We start from the raw sequence: 19,540 nt of genomic DNA on the forward strand, positions 1-19,540 counted from the left end.
TTACTTAAAATTTTTTTAGACAGCATATTACTGCTGAAACCTTTGTTATAGAGATCTCTTTCTAGATTAGTTAAAAAGCATTTTTGAATATTTTGTTACAGTCAACTAAAATTGGAAAATTAAATGATTATAGCAACTAATTATTGACTACAAGTCTGAATAGAAAGTTTTAACTTACAAGCCACAAAATTTAAATAATGTATTTTTTTTTTTGACAAAAGTGATATTTGTTTTTAAAACTTGAGTATTATTAAAACTGAATATTCTTGAAATTTGTCATCTGCACCAAGTAAATTATTTGAGTATGACATTTATTTTACAACGATTTACAGATTTAAATAAAGCACGATTAATGCTATCCAAAATTTTATTACCCTTTCTTTTTATAAATGGTTAGTTTATGAGTTTTGTATTTACTAAACTAGTGGTAAATAAAATCTTATTTTGTTAAAAAAATTGCATATATTGCAATAAATTTTCAGAATATTACAAAAATTGTTTTAATTTATATTCTTAAGTATGTACTAAATTTTAGTTGAATCAGACAGGGTTGCCACTTTACCTGGAAACCTGGAATTTGACAATTTAGCCTATACCTAGAAAAACCTGGAATTTGAGAAATTTTGAAAAAAAACCTGGAGTTTTGATCAAAAAACCTGGAATTTTTAATAATTTTAACATTTTCAGTTGTAAAATTTTGATTTGACACAAAAATCTATCATATAATTAAGATTTTTTGTCATCATCAAAAATTTTTTTATTAAAAAACACATTTAAAGTAACTTTACAGTATCTTTTCAATGTTTTTATACAATTTAACACAGTTTCTTAAATAGAAATTAACTTAAAACTAAAAATAGACCCAAAAATGTGTACTTTTAAAAACCTGGAAAAAATTTGAAAAAACAAGTGGCATTAAATATGATAAAAACTTTTTTCATTACTTAACACTTTCTAAACTAGCACTTTTTAATGTCATGGTTTCTTAGCATTTAAGCATTTAGTTAATCTTTAGAAATTAAGTGCAAAAATTTGTAAGTTTTTAGAAGTGCTAGATTTAAGGTGGCATGATTCGCATATAAAACAAACTTATAATTGTTTACAAAATTTTAGTTGTTTAACTTCTAAACATATTGTTAAGCATAAATTGTAAAATAATTACCACTTGCTTTACAAAGCTTAAATTTTTTTTTAATAGTTTTGCAAAAGTGTACTGGTGTTAGAGTCTCTCTAGTTCCAGACGGAAATAATATTGAAAAAAGTGTCAAACTTGGCATAAGAACTGTACTAGAATGCTTTGTTACTTTTGAAAGCAATTCAGGTCAAGACGAAGCTCAGTAAGTTTTCTATTTGCATGTTTTTAAAAAAATGTTTTTTAAGTATGACAATACACATATAGTACAGTTTAAACGTAAACTATCATACTAGATATAAACTAAGCTTAAATAAGTCCAAACTAAATGTAGTAAATTTCAAATTTTAAACTCTTCTTTAAAATTAAACAGTTATTTTAAAAGATATGCAAAGTTATAGTTAATTTTATATTGGACAAGGTCTTAATATAATTGAAATTTTTACATTAATAATTCTTTTTTACTTAACTGTTGCTCTTTTATTTTATTTTTATAAACTCACTAAAATAAAAGTTTTTTAGATTATAAAAAAAATTTAATTGCATTTCAAATTCTTAAAATCTGTTTACTTAGAAAAAGATATTGATCAGTAAACCTTACGAATTGACTTATGCTTAAGTTTATTATAATTAAAAAAAATTTTAAACTATAAGAAATGTTAAGTATTGTTTAGTTATTTTAGTCTTTGTTACTAACAAAAGCCAACAATTGATATAGACTTTTTTGTTTCATTAAAAAGTATAAATAAAGTATTACATTATGTTTATCAGTAAATTTCAGTCTGCAATAGTCTTTATAACTTACTTGTAAATCTTAATGTGTTTTTCATAGTTTACTTTTAAAAAATTGCTTTTGAAGATAACCACATATAACAATCTTATTTATTTCCATTTTTACTAATCTACAAGTTGCTTTTTTAGGATTAAAAAATTCAAAATAAATTTTGAGATATTGCCGGTCAAAGTTGAAGACTACATTAGGTTCCTTATTGGAGATGCAAACTAAAAAGTCAAAAAAGACTATTTCACTAAAAATCTATCTCCTTCTACTTTTTTTGAGATAATTAATTTAAACTTTCAGGAAATGTTTCTTGCAATATTTTAGTTTTAAATTTGACCAGCTATATCTCAAAAACAGTTTTGAGTTTTATAAAACATGTAAAAAAAACTTGTAGTTTAGTTAAAACTCAATAAAATAAAATTAAATTGTGAAAAAAAAGTGATTAATCCTTCTATGCCCTTAAATTGAAGTTAATAAATACGCATTCAAGTGAGTACTTTATATGTTAACATTAAATTTCGTCAATTTAAATGTAAAAAAAGAATACAAACTATTTTCTATTATATATAAAGTTGATTAACATGGTTACATAAAGTTATCCACTAATTTTGTTTTTTAATCTCAATTGATTTAAACTTTTAACATTGAATCTTCGAAAACATAATTTCTCATAAGTTTAATTAACATCTAATGCAGAAGCATACACACACATACAAATTTATTTGTAATTGTTTTGAAGAAAAATGACATGACGTATAAAAAGTTTGTGCCAGAGGCTAAATTTTTTTTAAGGGGTTCGAAAAAAAAACAGAATGACTCAGAACAGTTTATAGTCACTCAAGACATTTTCTTGACTCAAAGAGTGGTAGCCCTGTAATCAAACGTTCAAAACTTGGTATCTATGGATCATAATGTAAAAATTGGATGATAAAAGGCCAAAATGTCAAAATGGTCTTTTTAATTTTAGTTTACAATGTTATAAAACAAATAAACTGTTTTTAAATCCAAATGTTAAGAATCTTTTTACTAAAAATAATGTTTTTTAATTTTGGTTTAATAACCTTTTATGATAGATAATTCACTCAGCCTTTTTTTTCATAACTAATTTTACAATTTTATGTTTTTACCTAACTAAGTTTTAAGTTGTATAACTGCCATGGTTTAAACATTATTTACTGTTTTATTGTTGCTTGACAAGATCGGTGTTCTGCCCACCCAAAACCATCAATCAAATAAACCTTGAATTTGCATTTGAACTGTTTATACAATAAATACTGAATATATATAGCTTATAATTTCAGTTTGTATTTAATGCATTTGAAAAAGTTTAAATTTTATTTATTATTGTAATATTTATCTTAAGTACTTTTTTTATGTACTAGTATATAAAAGGTCATTGGATTTAGACTATACTTAGTTGCTAACTAAGTTCTAAAGCATATAATAAATACCTTTTTTTTAAGGATACATTGGTTTTACACCCAAGACATGGATCCTGCCTCTACTGCCTTAGGTAAAGCTCTAGATACTTCTACCTCGGATGACTTTATACTTCAGCCTCCTTATAGTCTTGTTATTAATGACCCAAAGAAGGGAGATTTTGGTAGTTTTTATTTACCTTTAAGTTATACTACTTTCGCGTATAGTTCTTTAAATGTTACATGTTTTTTATTTATTTTAGTTATTTTGATCATAAATGAGTAAAATGTTATTAAATATGTGTAAATGCTTATACAAACAGACTCTTTAACTTGAATTTTATACTCAAATTCTTTCATCATAAGTTTAAAACATTGTTTTAAATAATTAACGAATTTTTATGCTTCTGTATGAAAAATGCTTTGTGTTTTGATTGCTTTTGATATTAAATTGTGAATTCTTTTTATAAAATATTATATATATATATATGTATACACCGCAAATTTGTTTCTTTATTTACCTTACTCTACTTTTAAATAGGAAAGTACACTTGCCATGCATTGTTTACAAAAGATTCAGAAAGTATATCCTTTAAATCCTATATGGTTACTGTTGTCTGTAAGTTTACAACTAGTTTTTGAGTTCTTTCATTATAGATAGACTCTATTAAATTGTTATTGTTTGTATTACTTTTAGTTTAAGCTTAGGCTATATTGCTTTGAATCATCAAAATATTAATTAAAGTTTATTATAAAAATAATTGTTGGAATTAAAAAAAAAAATTATTTACATTACAAGTATTGTAAAGGTTTTATTTTTGTTGAACTTTAAAACTACGTTTTTTATTGCTTATGACATTTTGATTAGCAAGCGTATAGAGAGTTTACCAAAAAGTTTGTATCTTATGTATTGAAACAGATAAACCGTCGAAACCAATTTGTCAGCACCCGAGCGATGGCTACCTCACAAGAGGATACGAGGCTGAACTCAAGTGTCAATCTGCAGAAGGTATAATTTCTGCTGTTTAACATTAAAGAATTTAAAGGCAGAGGTCGGCAAACTATGGCCCACGTTTCTTATTCAAGTTTTTGTTTTAACTAATTTAATATAGTTTTTATTGAAAAAGCATTTTAAATATTTAGTGTTATTATTAAAAGATAATCTATCCCCTAATTATATTTTCAAAAATAAAAAGGAAACATGTTTTTTTTTAAGAACATTAAAATCGTTCCTTTTTAAAACAGAGACAAAACTCACTATATCTCAAAAGTTGTTTGAACTTTTCATGTTATATAAAATGCAAACCATAGTTAAAATATTTTAAATGAGGGTTAATGTTTTATTTAGGAAAATAGTTTATGTGTTCTTCAAGATTAAATCTTAAAATATATAAAAAAATTTTGCTTATAAAGTTTCGCTAATCTTGATAATATGTTGTGTTGAATGGATTTAGTAGATATCTGTATGCAGGGTTGCCACTTTACCTGAAAACCTGGAATTTGACAATTTAGGCGAAAAAATCCTTGAATTTGATAAATTTTGAAAAAAAATTGAAAAAACCTAGAATTTTGAACAAAAATCACTAAAAAATCTGGAAAAACCTCTTTTAACAATTTTCACATGTTCAGTAGTAAAATTTCGATTTGACTCAAAAAATCTATCATATAAATAAAATAAAAATTTCATCATCAAAAATTTTTTTAATAAAAAACTTATTTAAAGTAGCTTTACAGTATCTTTTAAATGTTTTTATACTATTTAACCCAGTTTCTTACCTTAAACTTAACTTTAAACTGAAAATAGACCCAAAAATGTGTACTTTTAGAAACCTATAACTATTCAAAATATATTTAAGCGCTTGTTAACAAAAGATCCTAGCATAACAAGTTCACTGGAATATATGATTTTTAAAAATTAATATTACTTTTAAAAACCTGGAAAAAAAATTAAAAAACGAGTGGCAACCCTGTTTATGTATTGTTGATTTTTTTAATATCAATCAATAAGTTTATTCTCTCACTCTTTTCTTTTCGGGTAATAAATTTTACTAGTCTCAACTCATTCGATCATTAACTTTTTTTTAATTAGTGACTTTCCCATCAAAAACTTCCTTTTTTTTTCAATTTTGATAAGTTATTTAACTATATCGCTAAACAAAGATCTGGAGTTATGATACAAAAAACAATTCTATAAAAAGTATCATAACAAAACAAAACTATCATAGAGTACAGTGTTTAATTTGTGTAACAGTATTTTAAAAACGCTTAGACTAGCTTATAATTAAAATACCATTGACAGTTGAAATTAGTTCTTTAAAAACAAAGTAAGTAGATATTTTCGAAATAATTTAAAAAAGATTCTACTAGCTAAATAAAACTTGAAGATTAGACTACATTTAAAAAGTATCTTAGTACTAAAAAGCAAACAAATTAACTATTAAGGGTTAACTATGATGATTTTAATTAATTGCTGAGCTAATATAAAAATATGCCTGACAAGAAAGTTTTTAACTTTAAATTTTTCTTTAATAAATTTTTTAAACTGTAGAGTTATTAAGTATTTTAAATAAATCTGTTTCGATCATAACAATACAAAAAAAAATTAAAAAATTATAAATTATATTACTTAACTATCTGCTTTTTTTTATGGTTTTACAGTTTTTTTAATGAACTGTTTAAAACTTTTAGTTCAACGATAATTCGGTTGTAGGTAAGCCGGATCCTGAGTACACATGGTTCAAAGATGGAACTCCTCTGCCTGAAAATAGCGCCAAAGACGCCAGATACAGCAATCAAACTTTCACTGTTGACAAAAACACAGGAACACTAAAATTCCTTGTTAGTTTTGTTAAAGTTGTTATTAAATTGAATCCAATGAAAAAAGTCCTACGTATGTAAATATATTTTTTGTTAGTAGTTTTGTGTTGTATTATAAAATTGTATATAAGAGAGTGGACTAACTGCTTAAACTCGTTTATTTATTTATTATTAATATGTATAACATTCAAAAGTATAAAAGGTGTATATTTATTGTTTTAAGTTTTACACAGCTAATTGGATGAATCATGGTAAACTCAATTGACACTTACAGTATCAATTTCTCAGTATTTTGTAATTTAAAACAGCATTGTTGAACTTTGTAAGTTAACATATAAAAGTTTTGAAATATTGAAACAGGAGGTGAGTGATGCGAATGTGGGAAAATATCACTGCCGAGCGAGAAACTCCGAAGGTGAAGAAACGTGCCAACCTTTCAACATCTACGTTCGTCAGTAACACTTTAACTTTATTATTAACTAAATTGGTTTTTAAAGTTTCTTATTTCTTTTTATTATACTAAGAGAAAAATATAAACTTACAAGGCTAATTAAGCTGTGCTGTAAGATAAAAGATATTGAGTACTTTTTTTTTGTATAACTGTTTAATTTTATCAGCGTTTTTTAATTTGGTAATTTCATTAATATTTATTCACGTCAAATTTTTATTTTTATTATAATTTAAAATAATTAACAGAGGACGTCAATGCCGGCAGAATAGCGGGCATCGTCATTGGAATTATTCTCGCAATTTGCGTGCTTGGCATCGTAATATTCTTACTTTGGAGAAAAGGAGTTTGTGCAGGTTTGTTCACTTTTAATTTATTATTTTCATAATTGGTATTTTTAATTTTCTGCTTAAGCGATTTATTATTGTTAATTAAAAAATTCAATCAACTTTTGAAAAATAAAAAATCAGTTTTCTTAAGAAATGTTTGGAGAAAACCAAATGAATTACATATAGATAAATTAAAACATATAGTTTTGGTATTGCAAAGTGTTCCCTTTATATAGGAAAAATAAAATTTATCTTAAACAAAGTTTTAACTGAATACATTTTCAATTTTACTATATTCGAAGTTATTGTATACTTTTAGCTTTCGAAATGATCTTATATTTTGTTGAATATTTAAAAGTATAGTTTAAAGTTGTGTTTGAAATGAAATATTGTTTACAATTTTTAAATAAAAATTGAATAATTTTCAATTAAAAACAGTTATAATTGATTATTTAATTTTGAGTCAAATATGTTTAATAGTTACAAAAAACACACAGGTGGTAGCGGGAAAGATGAAGATTATATGTATGAGTGAGTTGTGTTTTGTATAATTTGTATTTATAATTAAAAATAAATAAAAGTGTGTTATAGGCTGTTCAAAAAAACTATATAATATTGTTTCTATTCTTTTAGTTTATTTTTCTGGTGTTTTAATCATTATAACAATGTTACAATAATCAGTAATGTTTTATTATGCACTAAAAAGGTACTATCAAGTTTTTTTTTACTGAATTTTTTTATGAAAGTTTTTCGGATTGCGGCAAAACCTCTGTGATAATCATAAGGTTTATGATAATATATTGAAACACAGTTTTGTATGGTTTAAGTTGCTGCGAGAAACGAAATTCAAGCTATTCTATGATAATGTAGTAGTTTCAATGTGGGCATGTTACATTCCAATATTACACTAGATTTAAGCAAATATGAAGTATTAAATATGAAAAAATAAATAAGTTTTTGTTTGAAATATAGTCGTAAAGTAAGTCGTAAACTTTTAAGGAGAGTTTCAATAGCAACCATACCAGTAATAAAATGTATCAAAAAGTGTTAAAAGATTTTACAGCAAATATTTGTATGTAGGTTTAAAGTTTGATGCAAAAATTTTCTGAAATTTATAAGAATATTTTTTAGATTATAAGTATTTTAGATTTTTTGTTATCCCAAAAATTATAAAAACTTTAGTTGTTAGTATTTTAAACCGAAATTAAATACTTAACGAAAAGAAATTACCAAATATAACAAACTAATTTTAGAATTTTTTTCTATATTTGGTAGATTTTTTTTTAAAGTTTTTGTTACAAACTAATATTACAAGCATGAAAATAGATTTAAATTTGAAATATGTTATAAAAGATTTTAAACAATTTGCCCATAAAGTTAGTGAAGTTTCTAAGAAAAATAAACTTGTTTGATACGATTGTTTCAAATCTATATCTGCATTATAGTTCGGCTTTTGTTAGAAACTTTTAATGTTGTTTCACAACTAAAATATAATCGTGTTTGAAAAGTTTTTTTTATCTAGTATGACTTATTAAAATTTTTCTTTTTTTTTAAACTTATGATACAAAATGTTTGCCTAAATGAGATATTGAAAAAATAGTTTTAAGATTAGTATCAATTAAAAAATATATTTGAAGTTACATGGCCTCCATAAGCTCTAAAAAGGTATACACTCCATTAAGTACATATTTACAAACAATATTGAATTTTTATTATTGCTGAAATTTTATTAAGACTTCTTTTATTAAGTTAAGTTTTAGTCTTGCCGCTTTTTTATGATTATTATACTCAAAGTTCCAAGTTGAAAGCAAATATCTTAACAAACTCAAAGTGATTAAATAGCAAGCAGGTGTAAAAATTAAAATTCCCATTTTAGAATTTAAATGCTGAAGGAACGTTTTGTCATATAAATACAACAAGTAGGGAGTGGTGTTCACTTGTACAGTAAGGAGAATATTGTTTGTTTACTCATCCATTTGAAATCTTTTATTTCTTTATTCGCCGCGTGATATCAAGCTGTGTTTTCTTCTAAGCTTTTAAAACAAATAGAAAAAAATAACGTTTTGTTTTAAGCTTTATACTTTTATGGCTTGTTGGGTGTATGTATATTTAATGTATAAATTTAGTGTTACTGATAAAAGTACAACAAAAATTATTAGTTTAGGTAGTTTGTATTACAAAAATTTTTCATAAAACTTGTGTTTTAATTAAATATTCAAATCTATCTTTTTTTTTGTTAAGTTTAAGCTATAATGTTTTTTTTTAATATTTGGCTAACAACGTAAAATAGTATTTAATAAAGTTCACATGAAAACTAATTCTTGAAGTTTTGAGGCTAAATGAAATTTATTTTAGTTAGATAAATTATAGTTTTTGTTATAAAATCATGCTTAAAATTTCATACTATAATTATATTTTGTTCCAAAAATAAAATAAAAAATAAAGGTATTGTTTACAAAAGGTATAAATTTACAAAAAAATTGAACTTGGTTTTATTAAAAAAAAATTACTTAAAACATGAAAGTTCAACTCAGTTTTTTTTTTTCTCTGTTTTGAATTGCGTATTTTATAATAGCTCTAGTCTGTTGCGTATGTTAAAGTTTTACCAAAATTAAAAGCAGAGTTTTAAACAAACTTAAACTGCTGCAGTTAAATTGGAAAATTGGCTAAAAGTTTTCAACAAAATAGTTAAATAATTATTTTCTTTAAGTTCTCTCATTTCATGAACTTTAACAAAAAGACATCGTGATTTTTTCAAAACAACTTTTTCCTATGTAAAACATTCCAACATGAGTTGTAACGTTGTAATGACACAGCATGGCTGACGAAGGCAACAATGACGTGATGCTGGATGTCGAAACACCTCACCCTGTCACTAAAAATCCCTCCGATGTTGGCAGCAATCGACCTGTTAGTTTGTTGTTGTAAACAACTATTTTCATTTAAACTTAACTCTAATGTTTTTGTCATTTTGAAATTGACCATTTCATTAGTGTAGAATTTAGTTGAAGTATGTTTTATTTATCAAGAGAGCAATAGTTGTATTTAAAGTGTTGTTTTCATATTTTTGAAATTAGTAATTTCCACCTTTTTTAAAAAACTTACTTCAAAAAGTAACTGAAAGTTTTCGCAAGTTACTTTTTCTTATATTAAGAATATGTGAATTGTTCCTACTTCTTTGTAGCATAAGTCATTCAAGATAATCCAATTAATTTTTGTTTAAGCTCTTTGTATAACTCTTCTCTTGTACATGTATATATTTAGTCATATAAAAAATATGTTTTGCTTTTACATCAAAATTTTTTTTAATGAAAATTTAATCATGTTTTAAGATATTAGTTTACTTGACCTTATTTTATGGTTATAGCAGCAAAATATATTTAATTTATCATATTTATTTTAGTTAAACTTTAGATTTAAATTAAACTTTGGCCCCTTTACAAACAATTTTATTTAATTGTTTCAGTTGCTTGTAATGTACAATTGCTAGATCTTACACTAGATCTTAAATTGTATAGTTTTATTTAAGCTCTAAGTTGATTTTTGCAGTTTTTTAATACTCAAACTAAATTTTGAAATATAACCGGTTAAAGTCAGAGAGTACAATAGGTTTCTTATGGGAAGAGAAAACTAAAGCCGTGAATAAATAAAAATCATTTAAATCTATCTCCTACGTTTTTTGAGTTGATACCTTAATTTTTAAAGAAATGCTCCTTGCAATAGATATATTTCATGGAATTTTAAAAAAATTGTTTTTTGTACTAACAAAGTTTTTAATAATAATTCGCACAAATCTGCTTATAACTTAGTTACTATTGTGTATATGCTTATAACTTTGTTTTAATTTATTTGTGATAAACTATTCCGTTAGATATCATGACTAGCTTTTATTATACAACTAGTTTACATAAAAAAAGCTTCTTTTACCTGACAGGAATCTTCGATGATGATCTAAAAGTGTATTTAAAGGAGACATTATGACCAAGTACTACAAAGCATTTCGAAGTGCATGTTTTGTTTATTTATAATTAATCGTTGTTTTCTTCAATCAGGTAAGGTAAGATTCCTACATTCTATTTGAAATGAAGTTGCTTTTATTTGTTAAATTGTGAAAGTTTGAACTCTACTTTTTTATTTTATTGTGATTTTAAAATTGGTACATTGTTTGATACAACTTTTACTGCTTAACTAAAACTTATTTGTGCTTATTTCTACACTCAATAACTAATAATTTTGGATCAAGTGTCTTTATTCAAATCGCTCGTTTTAAGAAAACTTGTTATCAATCAAATAAGTTTGGTTTTGCTCATTTTATTATTTATTAATTTTAAGAATCGATTAATTCATATAAATTACAAATTTTGCTCAATTTTTTTGTCATTTCAATACTTTAAAGTTACTTTTTATTTGATAATTTGATTTCTTAAGCATCAATACATTTTTTTTTATTTGATCAGTTTATATTGTTTTTAAAAACATAAATAAAGCTTTTTATAACACTCTTGTTTTTTTTTAGTAATTAAGACTAATTAGTTGGCAAAGTAATAAAGTATGTGTAAATTGGCTCATTAAGTCAGATATTTTAGTATAGTTTTAAGTAATTATACATCAAGAATTGAAGTTACAACTATAAAGTATATGTTCTAGAATTGTTAGTATTATATTCTAGATTGTCATCATAAACAACACAAAATAAACAAGTTTGTTCTACGTTGTTATAATAAATATTTTATGAGTTTATTCTCTAATATTACTAAACTATCTTTTTTACTACTTTCTCTAAATTTCTGATCTAATACAGAGAAGATTAGAGAATTAATCAAAAAGAATGCTTTTTTAATTTACTATTACTAGGAAGGCATATTTAGTCAGAGAAATTCTCAATTAACTCTCTTTTATTTTGCACTTAGCATTCGGAATTTTTTTAAGTTCTAGTTTTGAAGTCAATGCGCGCTTAGTTTCAATTTTGAGTATAAATTAAATTTGATATGCCTTTATTTGTCTAAAAATTTAGTTTTAGTTACTAATATAATATTTCATTGTAAATTATTCTAAAATAAAATATTTTGAGAGTGTTTATGTATTATATTCGTTACAAAATACTATTAAAGTATATAGATTAAAAACATAATGCCTAAAAGAAATTTTTCAAGTATGTTGAGAAATTAGTTTTGAGAAAATACTTAAGTGATAAATGCTAGATAATATGCTAAATTTAAATTTTATTTTCTTTGAAGCTAAAATTGAATTAAGTTAAAACTTATAATTAAATTTTGTAAATCAGAAAACAGAACCATTGACTATTGTTTACTTACATCAATTAATTCTTTTTACAATTTTGTACCTGTTTTAACCAGTAAATCACTTTGGAATGGGTTTCTATATTAGTCACTAAACTTGTTATAGTTATTTTTTGTTTTTAGTTGTTTATTTTTTTATCTACTAAACATATACGTTTTAATAAAAACTATTCAATTTCTTATTAATAAGTTTTAGCTTAAGTAAATATAATAATTTTCTTAAAAGTAATTAAATTTTTTCTTATAATCTTTAAAACAAAGATTAAGTCAGTAAGTGAAGGGTAAAAAGTTATGATTAAGATTGGAACAAAATCCAGAACGAGCTTTTTATATGTTTTTGAAGCTTTCATAGATTGTTTTTTGAATTTTTAATCATAAAACGGAAGGAAAGTATACCTTTTAAACTAAAAGTACATATTTTAAATTTAAATTATTTTTTTATGATAAAATAAAAATATTATCCTAGAGAATTGAATTCAATACTTTTTAATTCATTAGTTAACATGAAACTAGTTATTTAGATAATCATCCTGAAAGTTATAAAAGACTTGAAAGTTTATTATAGCAAATATAAAGCCATACCAAAACAAAACTATTTTTAGTACGATAATTTATAAACCAAATTCTGTTTACACTTAACAAGAAATAATGTATACTACTCAAGTCCTGTTACTAGCAAACTAGTTATTTACTACAATCTTTTAAACACAAAGTTTTTTTTTTGAAACTTTTACTGAAGAAGTTGAGAAATGAATTTTATGTTGAAAACACAGTCCAGTCTACTTGTTAAAATAACATTGATTTAATAAAAAAATGCTTTAACATTATTTTAAAAAATTAACATCTTTTCTCATGTAAGGAAATTATCGCTTCAGGTATGTCTATGTTTTGGAAACCTTAACTTTTCTGTTATCTATTAAAAATATAAAGATGCAATTAAGTTTATTGTTCGTACATTAGGCATAAAAAAGAGAAAAACAAATCAAGCATATCTATCATGATAAATAAAGTCTAGTTTAAAATAATTGTTCATAAAGTAGTAGCAGGGGATGAAAAATCAAAAATATGTAAAAAATAAACAATGTACAAGAAGGTCTAATTTATTAAGATTATGATGACTGAAAAAAAATGTTAAAATTAGCAATAATTTTATAAGCCTAAAAATTTACTTTAGCACTATCTCATAAAACATTTTGAAATTTAAAGATTGTATAAAACAGAAGGTACAATTAATAACGACCGGCATAGTAAAAAATACTAAAAGTAATAACTCATATTCAGTTAGGTTTTGAAAAGCTTCAACTTTCAGAATTTGAAAGATTGTTTATCCAAGTAGCATAACTATAGCTTTGAAACTACAATTTTAATGTAAAATAGTGACTAAATTTAACAAAGTTTTCGAGTAAACACAATATTTTTAGTTTATATTATCTATTACTTATTTGCTCTGAATGTTTTAGTCTAGTTCCCGTCCAGTAAAATAAACAAAAAATCAAAATAAATATTTTTTAGTTTTCTAAACAACAATTATTTAAAAAAAAACAACAACTGAAACTACTTTACTTGCGAAAACATTTTAGATTATGTTTAATTGGTATTCAGACTTCAGCTAAACTAAAAACTTTTTGATCAACTAGAAGTTATTTATTATTTAAAAGTATTTATCTCAGTTATTTAGTCACAGTCTACCAAAGGCTTGTGGTCTGATGATCGAAGAGTATGATCGAACCTTTTTTTAACTTGAGCTTGTCTCACGGCACATGTAAGTCTAGGCTTTGGCTCTGATAAAATTTCGCCGATGTTTTCTTTGATCGTACAAAAAAAAAGCGTACCAGCTTTCTTGCCGAATTAACAATGTATTGAAAATTGCACGGCAACTAGACAAGGCTGATGCCATTGGTAGTACAAGCAAGCGGCATAGAAAACATAATAAACCGTTTTTAGAGTGACGATTGAAGGTTTTTCGATTTCGATAAACTGACTAGTTTCAATATAAACAAAACCTGGGTCTCAGTCTACCGAGAGCTAGTGGTCTGATTATCAAATGGTATGATTAAACCTTTATGTTAACTTTAGCTTGTCTCCCTAATCACACAAGTGCAGGCTTTGGCTTTAATAACTTTCTCCGATGATTTCTTTATTAAAAATTTAATAGCAATGTATTCTAACAGTTTATATTTTAATTCGCTTTATTTTACCTATACGTTAATAATTAATTGGATAAACATTAGTTGTAACTTATCACCATACTGATATTTACTTGTTTTCAAGATGATTTTTTCATATCTGTATTTTAACTAGTGATCAACATTATCAAAAAACTAGAATTCAACTCTTATAGGACTCTTATAGTTTAATCTTTCATATATTGTTAACATTACATTCTATATTTTTTTTTTGCTTTCAAATATTATATTATATCAACTAAACATTTATATTTAGATAAATAGTTTCTTGATTATTGGTTTCAAATTCATTTAATTGGTCGGTAAAACACTTTTCGCCAAGAAGAAATTTCTGACCGGCAACGTATTTATAGCTTTAAACAATTTATAAAAGCAATCCTTTTTTTTTATGCAAAAGTTATTGAATGTACTTCAATAGTTAGAATTTATATTTAACAAAAATTTTATAAAAACTTTGCTATTGATGACATTTTAATATTTTACAGCATAGTTTTGCTTAATTACGTTGGTGTGAAAGGATTTTTTAAATAAACTTGCTAAAGACTTTGCAACTAGATGTAGGGCCTTTGCATAGTTGCACTACCGACCACTATAATCGAATATTAAACACGAAGGTTAATTGATTTTAGAATAACACATAACAATTAAAATTAAAAATAGCTAATAAAAAAGTATAAAAATTGATATTTCTGTACATAAAAAAATTAAATAGTTATGAACCAATTAACTTACTTTTACTTATTTTTTTTAAACGCGCCAAAGTGGTACAAGTTAAAAAAAATCACCTTATAATTTTTGACTTAGCGGCTTTTTTAACTTCTATAACAAATAGAAAAGATTTTTAAATATTTGTAATTTTTTTTAACATGTCAGTTACTGTTTGTAAAAGTGTATAATACTGAGATTTGTTAGTAATTAATTGTTTAAGTGAACCTTGTAAATTTAAGAATTCAGGCGACTTTTTTTTTATAAAATAGTGTGATTCTGTATTGGTTTTATTCGTTTTGTTTCTTCAAAAAAAAATCATGCTCTAACAAGTACTTTTATCAGACCGAATTCGAATACACATAATTCTTTTTAAATCAAGATCCGGCTAATGTAGTAAATCAGTACTTTTATTTAACCGACTTTAGACCTATCAAATTATAAAACAGATAACACCTATAAAAATTACTTATCAAAAAAAAAGGAAATAGTTATATAAAAAACTAGCTTAATTGTTTTTAACAAGTAGAACTACACTTATAGTTTAACATTAGTTCTTGTCCTGGACAAGACGTTAAATGGGTATCCGTGGTGTGCGACTTAATAACCAAAAAGGTTTTTTCGTGCACTAGGTCCTTGGGCCAAATACTTTGAGCACTTTTTTTAACGTTCTATTAACTATACTGTAACATTAATGCATTATTATTGTTTTTGAACGTCAAAAAATACTCAAAAAGTTTGGTCCAAGGACCTGGTGCACGAAAAAAACCTTTCGGTTGTCGAGTCATGCACCAGAACAGTTTAACAGCATGTCTAGGATTTAAAGCATTATTAAACAAGTTTATAAATGCTTTATTAAAAGACTTCATTTAAAATACAGAACAGTGAAACCTGTTTTTTTTCAAAGGTTATTACAAGGAGAAAAGTCAAACTATTTGTTAATACTATCATATAATTTTTTTATTAACCGATAATTTCTAGACTCTAGACTATAATATTTTTGTCGCTTAAACAGAGAAATTAAAATTTAAAATATTAAAAAGTGTGCATGTCTCTTATGACTGAGAAATAAAATGTATTGTTCAAGAAATTAGCAACTTAATTAAGAAAAAATAGTTGCTGATAGCTATTAAAGCAATTTATAACTATACTATTCTGATACACATGCAGTAATTAAAAAAAAAAGTTGTGAAACTTAGCTAATAATTTTTGTCTTCTTTTATAAACTGATATTCGTTTGTGCAGCTTTAAATGTGTAGAAACTTTAATAAAGTATAAAAAAAATGTATTATAGTACTTAGACTTTTTAAAACTTATCCTTAATACGTTACTTAAAAAGTAATAAAATAAAAAGTTTTTCTTTGTATAGTAAAGCTAAGTTGTTTTTTGAATTTAATACTGTATACTGTTATTCAAAGCTTGTTTTTATATAAAAATTTTCTTGTATAGAGCTATTTTACTGTTTATTTTAGAAAAATAATGAAACATTTTTTTTTACTTTATTTGATAGATTTTGATAAATATAATTAAGTTATGGTTTTAGTTCTGTTATTAGTAAATAATAGGAAATTTAAGTCTGTACAAGTATATTAGTTATAGCAGTTTTGTATTAGACAAGACTATTATCGTAGAACTATTTTGTTAATTAAAATAATAAATTTTAGAAATTTTAGTTTACAGTAATTGACAAACAAGATTAAGAAACTGAAAACGTTGCAGTAAATCAAAATTTGGTTAATTTTGAATAAATTTTTAAAACACAATTACTATGCGGTTTGCTCATTTTCTTTAGAGAAAAAAATTAGTTACTTCATTTATTTTGTGTCTTTGCTTGTTTTAATCTAAGTTTTTATTTTAAATACCTATATGTTAGTCTTAATTTTTACTACTAAGATTAATGTATAGTTTATTTGCTAGCTTATAAGAAGACATTCGTAGTTGACAAGACGTAGCAAATACTTACATTTAAACAGTAGGCGGCATCCTTCATTAAGAATGGTTATGAATTGGAACCATTTATAAGAGAGTTGTTACTGAGTTGAACTAAGTTTATTGTTTGGTTGGAAGCGTTCGTCTTTTCTTTCTTGAATCTGTGATTGTTATTGAAGGTGTTGGTTATGTCTTATTTGCTTTTTTAGCGGCTGGCAAATAATTTTACTATTTGATATTGTTTATTGAACGATAAAAAAAAGCGCTCAAAATGTTTGGTCTAATGACATGGTGTACAAAGGAACCTTTGGGTTATCGAGTCGTACACCACATGCTTATAAAATTTCTTACAAGCTATTAGATTTAATTTTTTATCATTTAAGTATTTAAATCTGTAGTAATAAAACAATCAGTAAAAAGAAATGAAGAATAAAATTAAACAAAAATTTACTGAATTTGGTGTATAAAAATGTACTTAAAAACTTGTTTAGTAACGTAAGAACTAAAAAATAAATACAACTTTAAATCAACTTATAAAAGGAAATAAACATCACTTATAGAAAATATTTGAATACTTGAATGATAGGTTACAACTTCTTTAAAGAAAGTTATAAAGTAAAACTAATAAAAATTTAACTCCCTATTTAGGTTCAGCTCCTACATGTTACTTTTGTACACATCCCAAAAATGTATAGAAAAAAAGGAGTAAAAATCTTAAACTTGCACTCACCAGAAATGAGTTATCTGTAAACGACACCTTTGAAAATCATTTCTTCTACCTTTCGACGTCTAAGCCTAGTGCAGTCTTCGTTCATGAAGTATTGTGCACATAATTACAGTCCAATACCTTACAGCTCAAATGTGTTTGCTTCCCTGTTATTCAAATATATTTTAGTTAGTTTCCTTATTTTGTACAAATAGAAAACATTTAGTCGTTTTTTTATGAGGGCATTATGTTCTCCAGGATACTACTCTTCCGTTCAGAAGTGTTCTAAAAGTGCGAGCGTTGTACACTATTATGTTAGTATTGATAATGAGTCGGGGTTTTCGTATTCACGTATTCAATTGCGAGTAAAAGTTGTGAATGTCTTTATAATTACCCTGTATTTTTATTATCTACACATGTTTTCAAAGAAAATAGAGTACTACTAGTTGATCGGTTTTTTTAACACAGTATTTAGTTTGAGTATCGTTTTTGATTAAGCTTACCATCTTCTAAAATAGTTGTTCACCTTAGATACTTTTTAGTTTTATATTTCTAATAGGCTAATTTTTTTTAAAGTTTTTGTGAAATTATTTTAAGTTTCCGCAGTTTCCTTTTCTATGTTAATTTATATCATATTCCTGCCTTATAGATGTTACATAGTCACAAACGAAACTTAATTGTGGTTCTTCAACAAACAGTTTAATGTTTGTCCAGGACAAGATGTAAAAGGTATCCGTGGTGTGCGACTCGATAAACGTTCAACAAACCATGATGATAATGTTCTTAATTTTGCCTAGTTTAATTGGTACAAGTATCAGACATTATTAAGATGTTTGAACATTGTTTTAACTTTTAAAACATTTTCTTATGAAACTTTGCTTGTTCAAATATGAAATTGAAAGTACTTTTTTTTATTTTAACTTACTAACAATGTATAAAAATAAAATTTAATTGATTATAATATTCAACACTATGTTAAATTCAAACTACGAATTTTTTTTAGTTCTATGTAAGTAAATTAAATATTTTACAACTTGCAATTAAAATAAATGTATAAGTATATTCGCCTTCGCAGGTCAACTAATTTGATCGATCACTAATATTTTTCAAACACTTTTTTGGCATTTTAGACGTTAAGTTAAATTTAAGTTGTAATAATAATTTTAATATAAATAAAATTTTTCTTTCAAGAAAATTTTAGACTACCATTAAAGTATTTCAAAATTGAAGATAAGTCTTTAGCCATTGTTTCAAACTATTATTACACAATTACCTTAGATTACTTGTTGTCCTTTTTTTTTCAGAAAAGTTGTTTTTTCTATTTATGTTTATCTGAATATTTAATTTTTTGATAACCATTTAAACATAAAAAACAAAATATTGCAGAGTTTCTAATGCTTCTTACATACATTTATCATAACTATGGCTATCGCATGGCTATTTTTACAGACTTAAAAGTAATGACTTTCCGGAAATTTTTAAAGTATTTTTATCAAAGACAAACAAAATTTATGGCGTTAAGTTGATTCTTCGTGCGACGTTATATTTTAAAACACTACAAACTTACAACCGCGTAGATAATATTTTTTTCAGAAAATACAACTATAATAATTTATTTAACTATTAAAAGATGCTGACAACTATAAACTAGTTGTTAGATTTATAATTATTATCTTAAAAGCAAAATAAACGTTATTTAGTAACCATGTTACCATTATAAAGAGAGACATTTAAAAATACTTATCAAATAAAAAGCTATATTTTGTTATAAATTTCAACAATGTGTCAA

The 19,540-nt window shown here is 24.6% G+C and overlaps 1 protein-coding gene across 1 annotated transcript; it reads left to right on the forward strand.

Moving 5' to 3' along the window:
* The first annotated feature begins 336 nt into the window (after positions 1-336).
* On the forward strand, positions 337-11,381 carry LOC145842443 (junctional adhesion molecule B-like). The gene is made up of 11 exons (XM_082949892.1): positions 337-392; positions 1,199-1,337; positions 3,377-3,516; positions 3,873-3,950; positions 4,251-4,340; positions 6,042-6,169; positions 6,509-6,599; positions 6,845-6,952; positions 7,423-7,456; positions 9,742-9,835; positions 10,860-11,381. The coding sequence occupies exons 1-11, from the start codon at positions 353-355 to the stop codon at positions 10,878-10,880; spliced, it is 963 nt and encodes a 320-aa protein (XP_082806018.1). The 5' UTR covers positions 337-352; the 3' UTR covers positions 10,881-11,381.
* The last annotated feature ends 8,159 nt before the right edge of the window (positions 11,382-19,540 follow it).

This window comes from Thalia democratica, chromosome 8 (assembly GCF_965202585.1).
Source record: "Thalia democratica chromosome 8, ktThaDemo2.hap1.1, whole genome shotgun sequence".
Lineage (NCBI taxonomy): Eukaryota > Metazoa > Chordata > Thaliacea > Salpida > Salpidae > Thalia > Thalia democratica.